This window comes from Gadus macrocephalus, chromosome 3 (genome assembly GCF_031168955.1).
Source record: "Gadus macrocephalus chromosome 3, ASM3116895v1".
Taxonomy (NCBI): Eukaryota; Metazoa; Chordata; class Actinopteri; order Gadiformes; family Gadidae; genus Gadus; species Gadus macrocephalus.
Genome location: NC_082384.1, coordinates 20,770,511 through 20,792,597, shown reverse-complemented (window position 1 = coordinate 20,792,597; position 22,087 = coordinate 20,770,511). Strand labels below are relative to the sequence as shown.

General features: G+C 43.4%; 1 protein-coding gene across 1 annotated transcript; it reads right to left on the bottom strand.

The window, feature by feature from the left end:
• Positions 1–3,953: 3,953 nt before the first annotated feature.
• On the bottom strand, positions 3,954–6,073 carry LOC132453695 (ladderlectin-like). Its single transcript, XM_060046648.1, has 6 exons — positions 5,862–6,073; positions 5,493–5,540; positions 5,314–5,405; positions 5,064–5,189; positions 4,529–4,628; positions 3,954–4,179 (listed from the first exon to the last, which is right to left on the bottom strand). The coding sequence occupies exons 1-6, from the start codon at positions 5,920–5,922 to the stop codon at positions 4,106–4,108; spliced, it is 501 nt and encodes a 166-aa protein (XP_059902631.1). The 5' UTR covers positions 5,923–6,073; the 3' UTR covers positions 3,954–4,105.
• Positions 6,074–22,087: the final 16,014 nt, after the last annotated feature.

The following is a 22,087-nucleotide window of genomic DNA, read 5'->3' as shown; positions in this document are numbered from 1 at the left end:
TTCTATTGTATGCACTTGTGATTTATTGAATTACACGATATGATTAACATTTTGGCTTTAAGCTAATATATATATTTTATTTTGTATTGTTTTTCTTTACTTTTTAGTTTTTACACAAGCTATTTTGTATTTTTCCGTGTGTGGAAATTTAACAAACACCAGCAAACGTTTTTTTTTTCTTTATTTGTTATGAACAGCAACAATTTCACACAGACTTTGTTGGAGAGTTAAATGAAGGCAAATTGAATGGTTACACAGGTGTGTGTTAGTGTAGATGGGGGCAAGAGAGTAAGAAATTTCGCCCCCTTTCTTCTGGAGGTAGAACTGGTGAACCGTTATATCCTACCAATAAATTGGTCAAGAACTACTATAAATTACGACACATTCCCTATAGTAATGCAACGTCTTCTACTTTCCTATTTAAAATCTTAAAACACAAGGTTGACATGGTAAGGCCCGTGGTATTCAAAGGTCATAGAATAACAGATGCTTAGAAATGTGAGAGCAAACAAGCATTGAAACCACAGCAGCAAACATAGAGATAAGTACAATCACTCGCTCTCTCTCTCACACACACACACACACACACACACACACACACACAAAGCTGAACCAGGGGTGCTATGGCCACGATAGGAAAGCACTTCTGAAAAAAAGAAAAGTGTCCAGGCTGACCAACTTAAAGGGGACCTATTATGCTTTTTCGACTTTTATGACCTATAAACGTTGTTATAATGATTGATAGTCATGTTTAACCATACTAAAGGGTCAAATAATGACGTACATTCATTTCGACGTATTCCTTGCTGACAGTCTGGGGTGGCTGTGCAGAGCGCTAAACACTCGGGACAACGTTTGCGATTCACTTGTTCACATTTCCGGGAAATCATCTACGTAGAAGCACTCCTGCCTGGTCAAAACTGCCCGCGCGTGCGCTTCAAGGAACGTAACCAATCACAACGGAGTTGGGTTGGCAGGAGGGGGGCGAGGGGGAGGAGAAGGACGACAGAGAAGGCTGAAAGCGCCCAGATGAGAGGAAGTTTCCTGAAAAACTACATCGTTTTTTTTGCGTGTGGTTAAACATGACTATCAATCATTATTACAACGTTTATAGGTCATAAAAGTCGAAATGCATAATAGGTCCCCTTTAAAGGTAAAGTGTAGAATTGAGTGGCCTCTAGTGGTGATGTTGCAGATTGCAGCCAACTGAATTTTCATGGGATTATACACTAATTTAAATATATATTACATTTATTTTCTGCTAATTCCGTTCCACAAGGCTGCAACTTTAAAGGTTGTATCAGCGATTCTAACAAAAATGATCACAATCATCTGTTTTTGAGTGTGATCCGCTACCTGCCCGCCCAAATAGCAGGCCGTCAAAAAAACACGTCTCTGTAGGCAACCTATGCTCTGAGATCGTACAAATGGTACTTCCAACCACTTACACCAAAATAAATAAACCAATCACCGACAAGGAGTGGGTGTTGTGGGGTTTTGCGCTGCGTTCATCATGTTTTTTACGGGATGCAGGAAACACGGATGGGAGAGGGTTTGTTTGGGATCTCGCTTCAAATACCAACAGAAGTGACGTCACCCAACATCGCTGATACATCCTTTAAAGCAGAGGCTATTATAAAGATACTTGTTACTGGACTGGTCGGACCAGGTGGACTGATTGTGTGTCTCTATACAATACCCAAACACCTGTCCAAACAAAGAGGCAGACAGAGAGGCCTTTGTCCATGGTTATTTTACACCTGATGTAAATGTAATAGCTGCCCTGTTCTCCCCAGGAATCAGATTGAAATTAGATTAATTCATGTTTCAGTGACAGGCTTCTTTAATCACCAGAAGTCAACTTTGAAGAGTTGGGGGGAGGAGAATATCTTCTCATTAGGCTAGTTGATGGTCTCGCTCCACTAGGGCAAGTGGCCAAGGGGTACAAATAAGCATCTGTTTGCTACCATTCAGCAAACCTGACACAAAAAAATACTTGAATCAGTGAGTGTGTTAAATCAATCAATTTAAAAGCACAATGGCTTCGAATTAGCCTGTTCCAGTTAGGCAAAAGAACTTCAGAATTCATATAGCAATGAACTGAAAAACTGTGTGACGCGTACTAGCATAGCTCGGGTGGCTTGGTGGCATGTGCGGGAGAGGTTTTGGGAGTGTTGATGGTAAGATTCTTGTAAACAAAGAGAGAGGACAGCCTTTTTATTGATAGAATATATCAGTTATAGGACAAACTTCCAGGGGGGGAACTATAGAGCAACTCTGCTCTATAAGTCTGCAGAGATTCGGACAGCCATGGAGGGGGGGGGGGGGGTGAGGATCGCACAGATCTGGAGTGGAGGAGACAGACGGAGTCCAAAGAGGAGGAGAGGGAGGATAGCAGAGTGTCGGTGGATTCCTCGGTGGATAGTTGAGAGAATCCTTCGACAAAAGGTAGTGAAGACAGAACAGTTGATGCAAACGTAGAGAAAGGGAGAGATTTGAGGTTATGGCGAGTGGTGACAATGTGGGGACTAGAGAGGAGGGGGGAGAGGACTTCAAGGGGAGAGAAAAAGCAACAAAGAGATGGTCAGACATGGGGAGCTGGGTAACGGAGAGAGCAGAGGTGCCGCAGGACCTTGTGAGTATCAGGTCAAGTTGTTCACGGCCCTGTGTGTGGGAGGAAAAGGGGAGAGTGTCAACGGTGGCGAAAAAGTTGGTTATTCAGGCGAGTGCAACTTCTCTGGCAGGATGTTGAGGTCAATTTCAGGAAAGCAGCTGAGAAAGGCTTCCATCTCGTCGTAGAAGTCACGATGGGGACCTGGAGGACGGTAGATCACCACAATGGAGAGCTTGATAGGAAGGGTGACAGTGACAGCGTGGAGTTCAAATGCAGATCTGGCCAAGTGTTCTAGTGGAAGGACCCGGTAGGACCACATGGGCGAGATGAGGAGTCCGGTCCCCCCTCCTCGCCCGGATGGTCTTGGGGTGCGTGAGAATGAGTAGACGGTGGAGAGGGCAGCAGGAGTAGCAGAGTTCTCTGGACTGATCCAAGTCTCTGTCAGGGCCAGGAAGTGGAGGGTCATGGGGGACGCATAGGCCGAAATGGAGTCTGCCTTCTTGACCGCTGATTGGCAGTTCCAGAGTCCTCCCATCACTTCAAGGCGGTCAGTGTAGGCAAGGGTCAGTGGATGGCACAGATTGGATGGGTTGCTGCGCCGAGCAGAGGATCTATGGTGGCGTCGTCTATGAGTGGATGTCCTGACGATGAGTAAAGTACGACACATAGCTAATATAGGTAGGCTTCCCTGGTCTTCCACGAGGGACTCCCACAGAGAGACCGTTTCCCGGGTCTTCCTTTCCTTCCTTTGACACTTAAGAGATACATAGAATACTTCTATGTGGTTATAATTAATGTTTATTTGTTGCTTTTATATGTTCTCTTTTTTTCTTCCTGTTATTTGCTTGTTATTGGCTTTTTATGGAGCCTATTGTTACATCTGGCTGAGGGCTGCAGATAAAAACTAGCCTTCTGGCTAAATCTGGCATATATACAGAAATGTTTATTAATATGCACTGAACCTGTCAAATAAACAAATAAATGAAATAAATAAATACGATCTCAAACAAAATACAAGCCCTGTGGCGTCATCGTAGATTATTGGTCGCGTTTCAAATGATTATACAGGGAACATGTGGGGAACTATAGAAAAAGGACAATATCAAAGATGTCTAAGACCGAGTTATCAAACCTTAACAAATCATTTGATTTGAAGTTGTACGTTTTGATATGTCAATGACAAAGAATATGCTGTCACCTCTGTCATCATATATTGCAACCAAAGCTCAGACCATCTCCACGCTTCAAACTTGTATTTGACCAAATGTGTGTTTTATCAATTTCTTGCTGGTAGCTTTACAACAGATTATCAAACAATTTCTTCTGGACACACAGGTAGTAGAATATAAATTGTTTTATTAGTGGTCGTGCAGAATAGTAACTTCAGAGATAGGATGTCTCATGAAGTGTGTTCTAAACTGTTTGGTTGGAACATCTGGATGAAGAGCAGTCAGCACCAGCTCCAGATGTGAGCGACACTCCTCCGGTGGGCTAGCAGCTGGATCTCATCTCACAGATGTAGGGGAAGAAGGTGTTGCAGTGGTGGTTGGACCATCCCTTGTTCCCTGGGGGACAGAAACACCCTCAGCATCTTCACCACCTTAAAGAACCACCCCAGCATCTTCATCCCCTGACAGAAACACCCTCAGCCTCTTCATCACCTGACAGAACCGCCCTCAGCCTCTTCATTCCCTAACAGACCCACCCCAGCCTCTTCATCACCTAACAGAACCACCCCAGCCTCTTCATCCCCTAACAGAACCACCCCAGCCTCTTCATCCCCTAACAGAACCACCCCAGCCTCTTCATCCCCTCCTCCCCATCATGACCCCCCATCATAACCACCACCACCACCACCTCCTTGGTTCTGCATGCTGTGCTGCATTGTGTTATTCTGGTGACGGGTGGGTCTACCTTCCGTGTTGATGATGAGACACTGGTTTTCGCTGGGGGAGACGTCGGACTCCGTATTGACATAGTCGAAGGGACTTCCGCCCTCCCACCGCCACTCACCCTGCAGCCAATCACATGTATTGCCAGTTACCATCAGCCAATCAAATGGCAGTTACCATCAGCCAATCACATGCCAGTTACCATCAGCCAATCACATTTCAGATACCATCAGCCAATCACAAGGCAGTTACCATCAGCCATTTGTGTGTGTGTGTGTGTGTGTGTGTGTGTGTGTGTGTGTGTGTGTGTGTGTGTGTGTGTGTGTGTGTGTGTGTGTGTGTGTGTGTGGTGTTAGATTATGTTGTGTTTAGGTAGATTCTAGATTAGTGTGTATGTAAGTGTGTTTAAGTGTGGTTGTATGTATGTGTGCATGTATGTGTCTGTGTGTATGTGTCTGCGTGTGTGCATTTTTGTGCGTGTTTGTGTGCGTGTGTGTGCGTGCATGTGCACACATGCGTGTGTGCATGCGTGCTTGTGTGCGTGCGTGACTGCTGACCAGGAAGTGGTATCCCCCCAGCCAGGCGAAGGTGTGGCCTCCTGTCTGGGCCAGGCGCTGCAGGTAGTTGTACTCCACGGCGCTGTGGGCCGATGCCAGGCTGCCCTCCCGCTCTGCACATAGTCTCTGGAGCAAGGCATTCACACACACAGTATTCGTTATCAGTTTTACAGTCGCACTATATACAGCATGTAAACAGGTGCAGTATTTGTATGCAGGTTTACAGGTGCAGTACACATGTAGCTTGTACCTCTGCTGTGCCCCAGCTTGCAGGATTGTTCTCCAGGTAGAAACAGTCACCACGGAAATTGTCCCAGCCGTCCAGGCAGAAGTTGATCCGCTCTGAGGGGGAGACAGAAGGGTTGGTCCGGTCCTGTAAGGAGCTCTGGGTGAACAGTGTTCATGTGTGGCGTCTGAGAGGCTTCTCACCTGCACGAGTCCCAGCTGGCCTGGTCAGAGCTGAAGTGTTGCGTGCTCCTGGAAGACAGACTTGAGGGTTAGTGGACAGAGAGACGACAGATCAATTCCACAACTCACACTTAACTGTCTAGAGTCTACCAATCCGTCTGTCTGTCTACCTGTCTGCCTGCCTGTCTGTCTGTCTGCCTGTCTACCTATCTGTCTGTTTTCCGTCTTGTTAGAAAAGTCACACCTGTGTTAACATCTGTAGCGGGCACACGCTAAAGGCTTCACAGGCAGGATCGGGACAACAAAGTCGTTTGGACACATGATATTAGTAGTGGAATGTTCTAGCGAAGCGAGAGACGGCGCGCCGTTCACCAGAGCCGGGGGACTGACCTGGAGCCGCTCCGACGGCCAGCACCCCCCCGAGGAGAACTAGGGCGAGAAGACCCCTCATGACCAAGGGGATGATGTTCAGGAAGCTCTGGATGAGGAGGAGGTAGGAGGAGGAGCAGGTCTGAGGAGCAGGTCTGAGGAGCAGCTAAGAGGTCGTAGGAGCAGGCAGGAGGGAGATGTACCTGTTGCAGGTGATACTGGTGTCAGGACAGTCCACTCTTTATATACAACTCATTCATGTATCGTCACCACAATAAAATATCGTGGACTTCGCCTCTTTGGGCAACACTGTGTTGGATTGTGACTCAAACATCTCCACACCCTGGAATTCTGAAGACTCAGAAGGATGTGGGATTCAGATTTATGGAGCTGCACTAGAAGGAAGTTGCTTGACTTGACTTCCTTACTGGTAAACGTTTCTGACAATATTCAGCACAAACAGAAAGGAATAACATTGGTAGCAATTGAGTGCCCATGATAATGTCGGCTAAGTTGCACGGGGGGGCCTCGTAGGAAGAGGGGGTCCCCAAACACCCCGAGATGACCTAAAGAGGGTGACCTCATGAGGACGTCCTCTTTTATGAGGTCATCCTCATGAGGTCATCCTGATGAGGTCATCCTAATCAGGATGACCTCACCTTGATGACCTCACCTTGTAGACCTCTTGAGTCTGGAGGATTTGTTTTGGTTGCAATTATTAGATGTGAATCTGTCGTTGTGATACGTTCTGTGATGCGACGTTTTTTTGTTGTTGTGATATTGTCGTGTAGTTGGGATGTTTTGATGTGGCTGTGATGTGATGTGATGTGATTTAATGTTGTTGGGTTGGTGGTGTGGTGTTGTTGTGTCTTTGTGATGTGATGTTGCTACGATGTTGTTTGTGTTGTGTCTTCTGTTTCGTGAAGGCCCTGCACTGCTCTATGTACGAGACGTGTAGGGCGAGGAATGGAAGTTTAATGCATTCACTTGAGTAAATCAATTCTGCTCTTATTCTTTCTGAAGGTTCAACTGATCCTGGAGCAACGCTGTCAATCTGATCAGAATGGGCCTTTGGTCTGAACAACCCTAAAGTCCTGCAGTGCCTGCACAAAGTGGACAAACCAATAACAATACCATCATTATTATTATAATATTATTGATGGACACGAGTATCTCCCAATGTCTCAAACTACACCAAAATAGAACCGGATAAAACTCAACAGGCGGGACACGTTTGCTTCTATGAAATCAAGCTCTGAAGTGAGTGACAGCTTCTGTATTTTGAGGTATCACATTATTTCAGATATTATTTTTTATGAAAACCTTTCCCAGAATTCTGAGATAATAAACTCGTTCATTCCAAAACAACAGAGCATTTATTTCTTTACCACATAAGAAATGTTCCCTAAATTCTGAGATAATTATGTCGCTAATCAGAAAAACTAGAGCAGAATCTTCTTAATCTTAGGTGAATGCATTACGTTTCCATACCTGGGGACTAGTACAGTTCGAATGAACGCCAGCTGAGATACATTTTTGGTTAGGTTTTTGCTCAGCTCTAGCGCGCCCTGCTGGCAGAAAGGAGCATAATGGAGGTCACAATGTGACGACTTCCGATATTTATAAAAAAAGAAATTAGCATTGTCTCCAAAATCTCTTGGTCTTGATTCATGGATCCCTTGCTCTGTTACAAGTCTGATTCACGGACGGAGCGGAGCTAGAGAGAATAATTGCTGTTACCACAAATATTAAAATATTAAATTAATATAATTAAATAAAGTTACAGGTGGTTTATCCAGTCCTATTGCTGTTGATTCTCAGCCTTTCATTTATTTCTCCTTATTTTTTAAGAACCACGCTACAAGTTAATGTGGATAATCATTCATAAAATGTAGCCTACAAAATATTTCAATAATTATCATAGTTAATATCTGAATGATTAAATGCCACCTCCGCAAATATATGCAAATCAAAATATATTTAATTTCAAACGTTTAGGACCTCTGTGTATCTCGGAATACTTCAGGAAACATGTGCGTCAGCCTATCTTCAGTGACTAGGCTTTATATCTAATCATCCAGGAGGTGACCAACACTTCCTCACTGTAAGTGGACCATATAGATTTGTGATAAAGGGACTTTTATTTGTTGTGGATCACTGTCATGGCCAGGATCTGGCATGTTATGATGTCCTGATACTGGCTATGATGTTTAACAGAAACATTCCTCGCCTGTCATGACAGGATGGAACTTTTTATTCCTAGTTATGATTTTTACATATATGTGTGCATTTTTCTGGCTTTACAAAGTGTACACAGTCCAACTGATTGACCGGTCATTCGGGGTATTAACAGCCAAAGGGACGTCTGTTGGCTTGTGTGGACGTATACTAACTCATAAATCATACTTTTGACACTCATTCCCGTCTCGTTCCTGTCTCGTTCTAGTCTCGTTCCAGACCGAACATTATTCTTATTATTATACACTGCATCGTTTAAACACACTGAGAAATAATTGGTCAACCTGATATTTTAACTTCATGTTTGATCATTTGACACACAAAGTAATTAAAAAGTTTGGTTGAAAATAAGAAGCGTATTTTCAATAGGAAGTGACCTACAGTACATACCTAACCATTTGCATATATTTACCTACCCTGTAATTAAAAGCCTGCATATACCCTCCCTTTAAACGTATCAAGGGGGGACTACTACTGCTTTAGATGACAGCCTGCACACCCTCTACTAATCCTTTAACTAAACGTACCAGAACCATTGCTCAAGATAGGGTTAGACAGCCTGCACACCCTCTACTTATCCAGCAAATAAACGTTATATAGGGGAAAATGGGTTACAATTAGCTAGGGTCAACCTGACCGATGGGACCTGACCCATTAAGCTATGAACTGAGACAAAGCTTTGAGGGGTGAAACTGTGTCTCATACTGGGAAATAAGGTGAATAGTGGGTTTCATATGTGAACTGCTGAATATTGTCTGGTTTAGTTTAAAAACGTGTGTTGTGAAAGAGTGAATTACAAGTACTTCATTTCATTAATTTAAAGGTTTTAAAAGTGTTATTAGTGGTATTACAAGTGACTTCACATGAACCCAAAAATAAGGGGAAGTAAAGGTTCCTTTAGGTAGAGTAAATAAATAACTCATCATTGCTCAGAAAACGGGATCACCTACTTTGGAAGTAGGGCCGTCTCCACTACCCTAATATGGGAAGGGGGAAGGGTTTAGCGACAGTTCATTTGAGGGATCAGTGCACAAAAACAGTCCAGGTAGCCGCCGCGACAGAAAGAGTTTCTGGGGCCCATCTAACTGACATTGTTAAAACTCATAACAACGTTACTGAATCCACCGTTACAAATTGAACAGACAATTTTTGATGTTATTCTCTTGTGGGGCTTTCTGCTGCATAAGAGGGGGCTGAGTCTAGAGTAGCCATATTGTATGGTTGTTTTAGCGGATGGTTTGAGTCACCCTATTTTGCTGTGAGTAGCTACATTAGAGTGCTGTAGAAGGGTTTTCTTTTTGTTTGACTTAGTTTGTGTTTTATTCTTAATTTGCATACATATGGGGGGTACGATAATCTCTTCTTAGACCCCTCTTAAGGCTGTGATGATCTCCTCCTGGTGGAAGGTAAGACATTTCATGATTTAAACAAATGAATCATTGAAATATTTCACTTTGGTGTAAATAATGGCACAGCGTGGTGCGCTGTGTGTGGAGATCTGTCCGGGCAGCGGTTGACCGCGGCGTAAGGAAGAAAGTTGAGCTCTTCGGACACCTATGGTATAAAGCTCCATCTCCGCAGCAGTTTATTTAATGTCCACTTTATTCTTTCTTTCTTTGTTATTCTCTACACATGTTGGCACCCTACTCCTTCCAAAACTTTTCACGTAGAGGTTCCAGTCCACTTTAAAATGTTCACGCCATGCTTTTACACCCTTTTGTGAGCTTATCTCGATTAACTAGATGTGAAAGAATAACGTTAACAACACACATTCCATGTTACTACCACACAACACACACACACACACACACACACACACACACACACACACACACACACACACACACACACACACACACACACACACACACACACACACACACACACACACGCACACACGCACACACACACACGCACAAACACGGTTGTTTGATTCAACCCTCTCAATCTTTATCAGAACAGTTCAGCTATTCTACATTTTACTCAAATGTATTAAAACTTGATCACTTTAGGTTTTTGTTTAACCCCCATCGCTGATGCTGGTTTGGCGAGGAACTGCCTCTGCACTCCCACATTAACGATGACCTCCAGCCTCATTTCTCCCGTAGCCACAACAAGAACTCCAGAACAGCTGTCTCATCCCTCTGTGATTTTCCAGCTGAATTTAAGAAACTGGAATATGTTGGCATCAAACTTGCATCTGTGTCAATGATAGCATCGCTACTTAATGGCCACAGGCTGATTTGATTTGATTTGATTTGATTGAAATTTATTTCGAACATGTAAAAGAAAACAAAAAATATATATCATACACAAATTATTGATGTTAAACAAAATAGAAAGCATAATTCTATACATAAATGATAAATACTTGATAATTGTAACATGTTCGAAAAGGGGTGGGAAGAAGTTTACACTTATTTAATCCCATCCCTTCTCCGTCATTCATTGAAATTAACATTCCTTAGTCATAATAATTATTAACATTTTCATTTATTAATAAATATATATGTATATATATATATTATATATATATATATATTATTCCGTAACGTATCCAAACATATATATTATTATTATTATTTATTTATTAAACATTGTTTAAAAATGTTTAATGTTTAAAAACATTAAACATTTTTAAAAATGTTTAAAAAAAACATTCATGAAAATATATAGATATTATCTCACTATTGATAAGTTTTTGTATCCAAACAATATTTTTCATTCAGAGAGAAAATAAATACAAAAAAATAAAGAATAAATAACAAACTAAATAAATAACTAAACAATTAACACCCAATGAAAATCAAACACCTTCATCCTTGTACCCTGTGAGAATCACTTCCTTTTGTTTTGAATAGTTTTAAGTTAGGACATTGTTTGAGCTCTTCTTTTAACCCATTCCACAATTTTACTCCACAGACAGAAATACAAAAACTTTTTCTGGTTGTACGCACCTTTTTCATTTTAAAATTAAACAATCCCCGTAAAAAATAACTCCCTTCTCTTTGTGTGAACATTTTTTGAATATTTGCCGGTAGTTTGTTATTTTTTGCTTTAAACATTAACTGTGCTGTTTGAAATTCAACCAGATCTGGTAATTTGAGTATTCTTGACTGCATGAATAATGAGTTTGAATGATCCCTATACCCAACATTGAAAATGGTCCGTATTGCTCTTTTCTGCAGAATGAAAAGTGAATGTAATGTACTTTTGTAATTATTGCCCCAAACCTCTACACAGTAACTTAAATAAGGTGAAACCAGTGAACAATAGAGGATTTGTAACGACTTATGATCCAGAACCTGTTTAGCTTTATATAATACTGCAATACTTCTTGACAACTTCGAGTGTATATGTTTTACGTGAGATTTCCAGTTTAATTTCTCATCAATTGTTACCCCAAGGAATTTTATTTGACTAACTTGTTCAATGTCTACGCCATTAATCGGTATCTTTATTTGTTCATTTGTTCTGCAGTTTCCAAATAACATAAATTTTGTTTGGAAGTCTGATAACACCCGCGGAGAGAGCCCCAGCTCCCCCCCCCCCCCCCCCCCCTGTACTGATAGTAGTCCTGAGTATAATGGAGACAAAAAAATGGTTCAGCCGTAGACACAGTATAAAGGAAGTATTGCATAATCTGCTGAAACCAAGGTTGCCTATGTTACCGCCGCCGGATCTAGCGGAATCTGGGCAGGAACAAGGCCCACAGGCTGGTTTACGCTGTGGGTAATACGAAGTGGAGAACAACAGTTTTCAATCTTGCTTAAGCAATCAACAGTTTATTAATTCCTTTCTGAGACAAATACTTTAGAATATAATATACATAAATATAATATAACAATGAAAAAAAATCAGATTTTCAAGATTTCAACTGTGCACCAATCAACGTGGGCACCGCACACATTTCCCACGGTACCGTGTTTATAAGGCGGCGCATATCGCCGCTCATCCTCCCTTTTATTTCAGCACTTGTACTGATCTACGGAAAAAGAAGAAATGAAGACTTCCCACTTTCAGATGACTGGTGGGAGCGGCGTAGGCGAGGCTACGGACCAACGGCCCTTTTCAGGGCCACTGGAGAGCGCTCCTATAAAACCAAGGGGGCCCTTTTCAGGGCCTCAGTGCGCTTCCTGTCCCGCTGCCCCCCGACCGCCTCCAGAAGCAGATTACCGGCCTGACGGACAGGGTGTTCGTCTGCGTCTCACAATCCGCGGTAGCCGTCAACAACCTCTGCCCTGGTCTCCTTGTCGGCTGGCAGGGAGGCTTACGGCCCGGAGGAGGCCGCAAGATGGCTGACGGTTTCCCGCTTCTCCAGCGCCATCCTTCAGCTATGCCAGTCGATAGCTGTTTCGGCCGGCCAGCATATGGCATGGGCCACCATGATCCAGAGGGCCATATGGCTCTCTCACACTGCGGTTCCGGAACGAGAGCGGGCCAGCCTTGTATTTGGGCCCCGGTTCTCGGAGGTGCTGGCTCACCAGCAGTCCGTCCGTGAGAATCGTTCCCGGTACGGGGCGATTCTCACGGGCTCCTCCCACCCGCAGGCCGGGAGGAAGCGGGGTCCAGGCCGGTCCCAGCGCTCCAGGGGGCCACCTCCAACCCCAACCCCGATGCCGCAGCAGCAGCAGCAGCAGCAGCAACAGCAGCCGCCGCCGCAGCCGGGGAGAGCAGCACAGCGGGGCCAGAAGTTCCGCATGCTTGCTCCCACTTTTTCTTGGGACAGTTCGACCGAACGGCAGTACATACTCCCTAAAGAGCGATATTCCTTTAGATGACCTCTTTCCCCCCCTCAGCCAGATGGCTGTAGGGCGGCGGCCGGACGGCGTGTTTACATAACCTCGGAGCAGCGCTCTATCGGAGCGCTGCTCCGATGTGTGAGAGAGGGCGACTGGTTCACATCCCTGGATCTCAAGGATGCTTACTTCCACGTCCCTGTTCGGCAGGCGGAGAGGAAGTTTCTCCGTTTTGCCTTTATGGGGGTGGAGTACCAGTGCCTGCCATTCGGCTACTCCCTGGCCCCGCGCACCTTCTCAAAGCGTGTGGAGATGGCGTTGGGACCGCTCAGGCATCAGGGAAAGAGGGTTCTCTTCTACCTCGACGACCTACTTATTTTGAGCAACTCAGAGGAAGCTGCGAGAAGGGACACCATGACGGTGATAAACCATCTCTCTTTCCTGGGTTTTGCCATCAACTGGGAGGGCGCCACCTTATATACACAGTACCACGTGCTCGCGCGCACGGGACAAGCCCATAAGGCGAAGCCTAGGCGGCTACGCCTACAATCATAGAACTAGAGTTATAGGGTGCGTCCCATTTCTACCCCTTACCCCTCCCCCTTACCCCTCCCCCTTGGTTTGAAGGGGTAAGGGTGTCCCAATTCTCATTTTGGTTAAGGGGTAGGGCGAAGACAAAAGGCTACGTAGCCCTTGAAACGAAGCGAAAACGTAGCTTGAAACGAAGCTATCCAAGGACCACACTTCAAAGGGAGGGCTTCGAGGAAAATCCGGCCGAAAATGCATTTTTACTAGTTGTTATCATTCGGACTCATGATGTAAAGTTGACTGTATATTCAGCTCGAAGTCATACACGGACAATGCGATCTCTGAGCTCGATATAAAACATGACATAACGGTAAATAACCGTTGAACTATACAAGATTTTAGCGCTCTCTAGTGGCCAACCGAAATCGCCAAATAAACAAACAGCAGCGATGGTTCAAGCGAAGGACACGCACAAATGTAAGTATTTTCAGCACTTTAATTACGGCAGACTGGTGTAATAATACTATTTTCGAGCGGTTTTTAATTGTGAAGTTAGTTTTGAATCACTAGTCAAGTTTGTTTTGATTCACTAGTCAAGTTTGTTTTGAATCACTAGAAGCCGATGCTAATGTGTTCCGCTATCGCTATTTGTTGAGATAGATATCCGATATCCCTTGACATGACATGTTAAGGTTTCAAGTAACATTTGTGTGCAGTGGATATGCTTACTACTACTATTCCTTGGTTGATTATACCGGCGCACTGCTTTGATATCGGTAAAGCTGCCACCTAGGCTACGTCGCTCGCCTGTCAAACTGAAGATTTCCTTTCCACCTTTACCTCAGGGACACCACAGGAGACCAGACGGCTCATTAATTTCAGGGGGACCAGGGACAATGAGTTCCTAAAATCGAAAATGATCGCCAGAAAACAGTGGGAGTGAGTCTTACGTTGTTCAATCTTTTCATTCTTGCGTCTGTTTTCTACTTTGGTATTTCTGTGTTGAGCTCAATAGCCCACTGAATGTCAGTGTCATTATACCAATTGCCTAATGAATGTATCAACCAAACGAGACCATAGTTTTTGTTGTAATTTAGTATTTTGGTGTGTGTGTGTGTGTGTGTGTGTGTGTGTGTGTGTGTGTGTGTGTGTGTGTGTGTGTGTGTGTGTGTGTGTGTGTGTGTGTGTGTGTGTAGCCGAGCTAAATTTAATTTGATTTTGTTTTATTTTTTATCATTGTTCATACCTTTTTTTATGTGAACTCCACCAAATATTGGTTCCTAAGTAAGTTGGTTTCGTTGTTCCCTATGGCATGCCTTTTGTTTCCCTGGGGAGTGGTTTGGCGTTGCACCTGTGTGCACCTGTGTGCACCTGTGTGCACCTGTGTGCACCTGTGTGCACCTGTGTGCACCTGTGTGCACCTGTGTGCACCTGTGTGCACCTGTGTGCACCTGTGTGCACCTGTGTGCACCTGTGTGCACCTGTGTGCACCTGTGTGCACCTGTGTGCACCTGTGTGCACCTGTGTGCACCTGTGTGCACCTGTGTGCACCTGTGTGCACCTGTGTGCACCTGTGTGCATGTGCAATGACAACAAATAAAATCCTATCCTATCCTATCCTATGGCAATGCTTTGATATGTTGAGGGGAGTGTCTTATGTCTGCATTTATTTGAAAGAGCATATGCACAGAAAAGCAGACGGACAGAGTTACAATGGAGATCCAGCGAGTTTTTAAAGCCATGTGACGCGTCGCATCACATAGGGAAGTTAACGCCAGCATTTCTGACGTTTTTATCCACTAATTCATTATGTTATGTGAGGCAACGCAACGCAACGTATGCTTGATCTGAAACATGCCTACTCGTGGCTTCTGTTGACATAGCAGTCAGCGACGATGAAGCCACGTAATGGAGGGGCGTCCCATTTCTTAGGGGAACGTTTTACCCCTCTGTATTGAGGGGCAAGGGGAAGGGGTAAGGGGGAGGGGTAAGGGGAAGGGGTAAGGGGAAGGGGTAAGGGCTAGAAATGGGATTGGGCCATAATATCATAACTATCGTTTATTAACTCGAGCTACGTCTCCATGGCAACCCACTACGGCAACAGTGCACAGTGCCATCTAGTGGCATGAAAATAATATTAACCGCTATTGCAATTAACTGCTAAAACCAGAAAATGGGGGGAACTGTTTTATAACAAAAGCCATTTTCTATACCTGTTACACCTACATCAAAACAAACATCAACTTTTGCCTTCCTGCTGTAACCACTAAGAGAGTAAACAAAGGGAAACTTAGACACATTGCTAACCTCACAAATCTCATACCTATTGCCTCCAAACCAAAAACAACCTTAAAGCCTATCAATAACACCATCATAGATTCAGATTTACATTTCGACAGTCACATCAAATCAGTTACAAAATCTGCATATCATCACCTTAAAAATTTAGCAAGACTTAGAGTGCTCATGTCCACCGAAGATTTACAAAAACGTGTACATGCCTTTATCACTAGTAAGCATGATACTGCAATGGTCTCCTTACAGGTCTCCCAAAAAAACTCTAAGTAAAGTTCAGCTTGTTTAGAATGCCGCTGCTAGAGTTCTAACAAAGACCAAAAAAATTTAACATATTACACCAATTCTTAAATCATATTTTATTACTAAAATGCCTTTTTTACTTTGGCTTTATCTTCTATTTTTTTTACCAGAAAGGTACATGATCTGATACCAGAGAGAAAGGATTGGGGTTTGAGACCCAAGTTCTGTCTGGGTTAGAGTTCCAGAGAAAGGACCAAATGCTGATCTATTTTACTCATTTCTTTGCATGTTTTCTTTTACTTATCTATTCTTTTATTTATGACAAAGTTTAGATGTGAAGCACTTTGAGTCTACCTTGTGTATGAAAAGTGCTAGATAAATAATGTTGCCTTGTCTTGCCTAACTCTTACATTTTATTTGTTTTCTAACCATTAATTTTTTTTAACTGGTGTGGATGTTTAGATTGTTTGCTTAATTTCGACTTTTGAACTGTGTTCAAATACTTTCACTTGATTTGGATGGGTGTGGAGGATGGCTGGTTCAAGCAGCCTCACCCAGCTCCAGGGTCTAATAAGTCTGAGCCAGGCTAGGTGAGGCTGCTTAAACCAGCCATCCTCCACACACACTCCTACACTTGTCTTTGAAGAATTGTGTTTGACAACCCTAAACCTATTTAGTGGAAAATGCGGCTGTATTCAGCATGACACATTTCAATTTTTGAGAAATTTCTACATTACTATTAATGATTTCATTGCTTTACCAAGAATCCTTGCGAGATCTACACAAACATCAGCTACAAAGGGAAGTAGGGCGTTGCCCACCGTTTAATGGTTTGTGTTGAGTCAGGTCTGCCTCACTGTTCCAGAACCATCTCACAAGATGTGGCTAATGCTTGCTTTCATAATGGTGGATTATAGAGATGTTGTGGTCATGAGAGATTCCTTAAACACTAACTAATCCTTTAAGGGAATGACATGATTAGTTCAATTCCATTCAGGGTTTTGGGCTTTCTGTAAATGTTAAAATGCATCCCTTGTTAACATTGGACCGCATTATGACTGTATTTAGTGGCTTTCTACCTTTCTTAAAGGTGCCATGGCATGAAAATCTCACTTTATGAGGTTTCTAACATAAATACGAGTTCCCCTAGCCTGCCTATGGTCCCCAAAGTGGCTAAACCGTTTGAGATTCATAATATTGGCTCACATAGCTTTTGGCCGTGATAATAATATTATATGATATAGATATCTATGTAGGCTATATGATATTATTTAGATATAGAGCTCCAGGACTCTCGTGTGTTCTAGAATATTTACAGAACACGGTTAAAGGCTGTGTGCGCCTCGCCATTGCGATGCATCCACTGTAAACAGAGCGCATGGTACCGTGGCTGCAAGCTGCTCAGGGCCACACCCCCACCCTCCTCCTTGACCCGCCTCGCTCCTCCTCATTTGCATTATAGCTACAGACACCAAAACAGCGCATTTGGGGGAAGCTCCATGTGCGACTGGCTCGGAGTGGCTGTAACTGCACCACGGCTGAATTTGGGGAACGTCTTTAAATACTGTGTTAGTGGCCCACTAATACCTATATTAAAGCATCCATAAAAAAGCATGTCATGGCACCTTTAAAAGACTGAACATGAGCCAATATTGTTTTTAGAGTTCGGCTTGCGATCGGGAAGAATATAGTGTCCGGTTTGAGAAGTTTATAAAAAAGTATGTTAATTTGCTAACTAGAGACTCACTTTGAGAGACACACTTTGGAAGCTTTAAGTATATCTTCTTGACAACGCTACTTTTTGTACGTACTATATTCTTTCTATATTTACCCTTGTGTTATTATTTTTGCCCATTCTTATAGCTGTGATTCTTGGTCTAATTCTGTCCTCTAAGGGATTAATGAAGTTTCTTTATTTTCTTAAAGGTGAAGATGCACGAGCTGACAGTGGTCACCTGGTGAGAGGCATGATTAAAACACAACATAATCCCTCCTGACCTTCTCAGAACGTCAGACCTCTGTCTCCTCTCCACTGATTAGATTCCTATGGCTCCTCACTTTTCTTTGTTGCTCTTATATCGAATCAATGCATTTATTCTTCTTAGCCTCGCCTGAAAGTCTCTGAATTCAAAGAAGCCAAACGTTATGAACTGAAATAGACAGCTGGTGCTGACACTGCATTATGGGGGATTTCAATTCCCCTCAAAGGTTGTCATCTCATTCATAATGAAAAACGCTCTTCTTTTTTATTTTAGACTCGGGTGCCAGAAACGCCACATGGGCAAACATGACTCAAGCTAAACTTACACGACTTGGGAGATATTATCATATTATGTTAAAATTCTGAGTATCTGTTAAGACAGATACTCAGAACAGGTGTTTTTCTGTTCACATTAAACATTCTCGTGTGTGTGTCCATGTGTGTGTGTGTGTGTGTGTGTGTGCGTGCCTGTGCGTCCACGTATGGCCGTGTGTGTGTGTGTGTCTGTGTGTGTGTGTGTGTGTGTGTGTGTGTGTGTGTGTGTGTGTGTGTGTGTGTGTGTGTGTGTGTGTGTGTGTGTGTGTGTGTGTGTGTGTGTGTGTGTGTGTGTGTGTGTGTGTGTGTTGCTCAACTCACTGAATCTAGGTGACTGCAGTATAGATTGTTACTTCCCTATCAGTGAGCGACCAAACAGTTACACTGAGTTGCATCAGTCAGGCTTCTGTATATTTTTCTAGACCTCTCTCATATCTCTGAGGGATCCAAACTGGGCTTGTTAATTACAGGCCACCGACGCCAGGGTGGGAGTTGTCCCACATTGAGGTGGACGATGTGGGACAAGATGTTTGTCTCCACGAGGGAAAGAACCAGCCACTGTCACACCCAGTTATACACAAGACGTCATGTAATTAGCTGATTATGTTCCTCTCTTATTTCAGAATATATAAACCTGTGTGGATGAGTCTTCATGTTTTGCATCAGAATTTTACATGGCCACAAGCAGAAGCCCACAGCCTTTGTAAAATGATGACTGTACATTGTATTTACAGGTTGATCTTAAATAGACGTAGCAATATTGGTTATGTTGATTTTCTGTTTGCGAAACACGAGTCTTCAAAGACATGCGTTATGAGGCATTGTTTGAGGACTGATATGGAGGTCATATTAAGGTTGACAGGAACCCAGTGAAGCCATGTCCTCAACATGCACCCATTCTAGAGTTCCAGTCCTGAAGTAGGACTTCTGATCATGGAACACCAACACAACGGGTACACTTTAGAGCATACTGTGTAATAAATAATGTAACAGAAAGTACTCAATATGTGATACGGTCTGGAGCCGCCTGTTCATACACAGGCTATGGTTGGGGTCAGGGTTTAAGGTGAGGAATTTATGAAAAAACAAGTTCTAAACTAGCGTAGCATTCAGACTTGCTCCAGCTGAATACGGTTGGAGATATAGCAAAGACACATTCTAATCTGAGCCTTCGGAGCAGATTTCCGTTAATTGTTGTTATTCAGTGTTTCAAACTAAAACTCCCTTCCCCAGTGCTTATTGGTTCTGGGGCCGTATTCACAAAGGATCTTAGGGCTAAAAGTAGGTCCTAACTGGCGAATTTAGGAGTAACTCCTAAAAATAATGGGCGTGTCACTCTTACATTTAGGACTCCTAACTTTTTTCACTAAGAGCAATTCACAAAGTATTTTAAGACTAAAAGTAGCACCTAAGTCTAGGAGAGCTTAAAAGTCCTCAAGAGGACTCCTAACTCAGTAAGACCTATTCACAAAGAATCTTAAAATGCCTGCGAGACGAAATGTTAGGGTATTCAACTTATTGTGGAGTTAATGCGCGATGCAATAACATCCCAGACTAACAGGAATAATCCGATTAGTCCCGAAATAAAATGTTATAAAAATTATAAATTATAAAAAATAAAATATAACTTATAAAAAATAAAAATAATTGCGCCATCAAAAGACGAGGACGTGTTCGTCAATAGGAAGAAAGTGCATTCCATCAACACGCAGGTTGTTTTTGATGCAAATTGATGCAAAATTTTAACATAGCCTACTGGATGTTGTTGCAAAGTGGCCTGGATCTTCAGCTACCCATGATTCGCGCATTTTAATGGTGAGCGGTCTGAGGCAGCTTTTTGAGATGTACCAGTTGGGTGTCACTTGCTGGGTGACAGTGACTATCCATGCAAGACGTGGCTCTAGACACCCGTCCCTACCTCAATCCACAACCGGGAGCACAGTTAAAGTGTAACATGTAAGTGATTACGCAGATTACGCTTAGTCCTATGTGTAAAACACATCGTATTGGCTCTTTGCGAGCACACAAACATACACGAAATGTTGTGGAGAGAGGAATTGGGCAGATGAAACGTCGGTTTCATGTCCTCCACGGCGAAATACGCCTCACCCCAGAGAGGGCAAGCACAGTAATCACTGTATGTGCCATTCTACACAACCTCTGCAAGCGGAGGAACATTCCACAGCCAGACGGTGATGATGATGATGATGATGATGGCGATCAACATTACAAGGAATTTGGCCGTGTGGAACCGAGTGGACAGGCATTTAGGGATCACTTTGAAAACACATTTTAGGTAAACACCTTGGCACAAATCAGTCAACACTTGGGTAGTTCGTAACATTTATTTTATTTTAGATTTTACGTATTTTTATTGTTTGCTTTCTCTCTCTCTTGAACGTGCAGGCTACAACGTCATTATCGTGGTCTGCACAAAATTGTCATCATGCGTGTATTCTGCTAACTGCACTATAACTACTTAATAGGAATTAATTTCTAGCCTAGGCTATTTCCTTGTTTTTCGGTGATTCAGTGGGCTCGTCTGAACAACCAATCACCGAACTGACCGCTTCTAAACTCGTGCACGAGAATTGACGTAATCCATAGCAACGGCGCGTCACTCTTAGTTCACTCTTTGTGATTTATCCTTAGTAAGAGTAGGTCTCAGCGGCTTTGTGAATAACTTTTAAGAAAAAACTCCTACGTAAAATGTTTTAGCGCGAGTTAGGAGCACTCCTAGCGGTAAGATAAAATGCTTTGTGAATACGGCCCCTGGCATGTTTACATTTTTGGAAAAGGCTTTCCAAGAGATCCAGCCCAGACGGATCTGCAGATGAGAACAGGACGGGAGCTTGCGATGCTCGCATTAGGCCACCTTATTAGGCTTAACCACAGGCTATCACAGGTTGTTCCATTTGCTTGCGACTTGTGTAATTACACTTTAACCAAGGCACTAATAACGTGACGTGTATCATGATGTCACCAACTCCAGCAGGCTTATCCCGTCCTGGGAAAACCGCAGACATGACAAACAGTCACCGGCAGTCCACAGGTCATAAAACAACAGAGTTAATAATGCAAATACGGCCGTCAGCCAAGAGGTGTACAGCCTGGGTCTGACAAGTCACTGTCACCGAGCCGCACGTGCGGGGACGAATCAAATCATGGATCTATCCCATTGGCTAGCTAGCTATAATTCTCATTGGCTGTAAGAGCTGTAGATATAATCGGATTGAGTTATTAGGGTGTGCGGCGCGCACTGTGTGCAGAGATGCGTTCAGGGATCGGAGTGTACTTCAGGGAAAACCTAAGTGTTCTACCCATAGAAATATTGAATTGCTATATCCCTATTCCCAGCGATTTATTGGGGGGGACATTTTGGGCATATCTGAACATTGGGGGGGACTTGTACCCCCCAATGTATATGGCCGCTACGCCTATGATTTAAGCCATTCCACATTCCTTTGCATTTTAAACTATGTGGCTTTATTAAAAAATGTAACCACACTTTGCACTGCCCACTCGGCGCATTTTCTAGTCATTGTTATTACTCATCAACGCTCAGTCGCTCATACACAACGACAGTACAAAAAAAGTATCAAAGTTTTCGTGGGTCGCAACCATGGGGAAAAACGCCCCCTGGGCTACGGATTTGATGAAGAAACGCGGATAATGAGAGAGGACTGAACGGACCCCTTTTACATAACCTATGAGGAAGAGACAGACAGACAGAAGAGAGACAGACAAATAAACAGATAGCGAGAGAGAGAAAGGCAGAGGAGAGTGACCCTGCGTGAGAGAGAGAGAGAGAGAGAGAGAGAGAGAGAGAGAGAGAGAGAGAGAGAGAGAGAGAGAGAGAGAGAGAGAGAGAGAGAGAGAGAGAGAGAGAGAGAGAGAGAGAGAGAGAG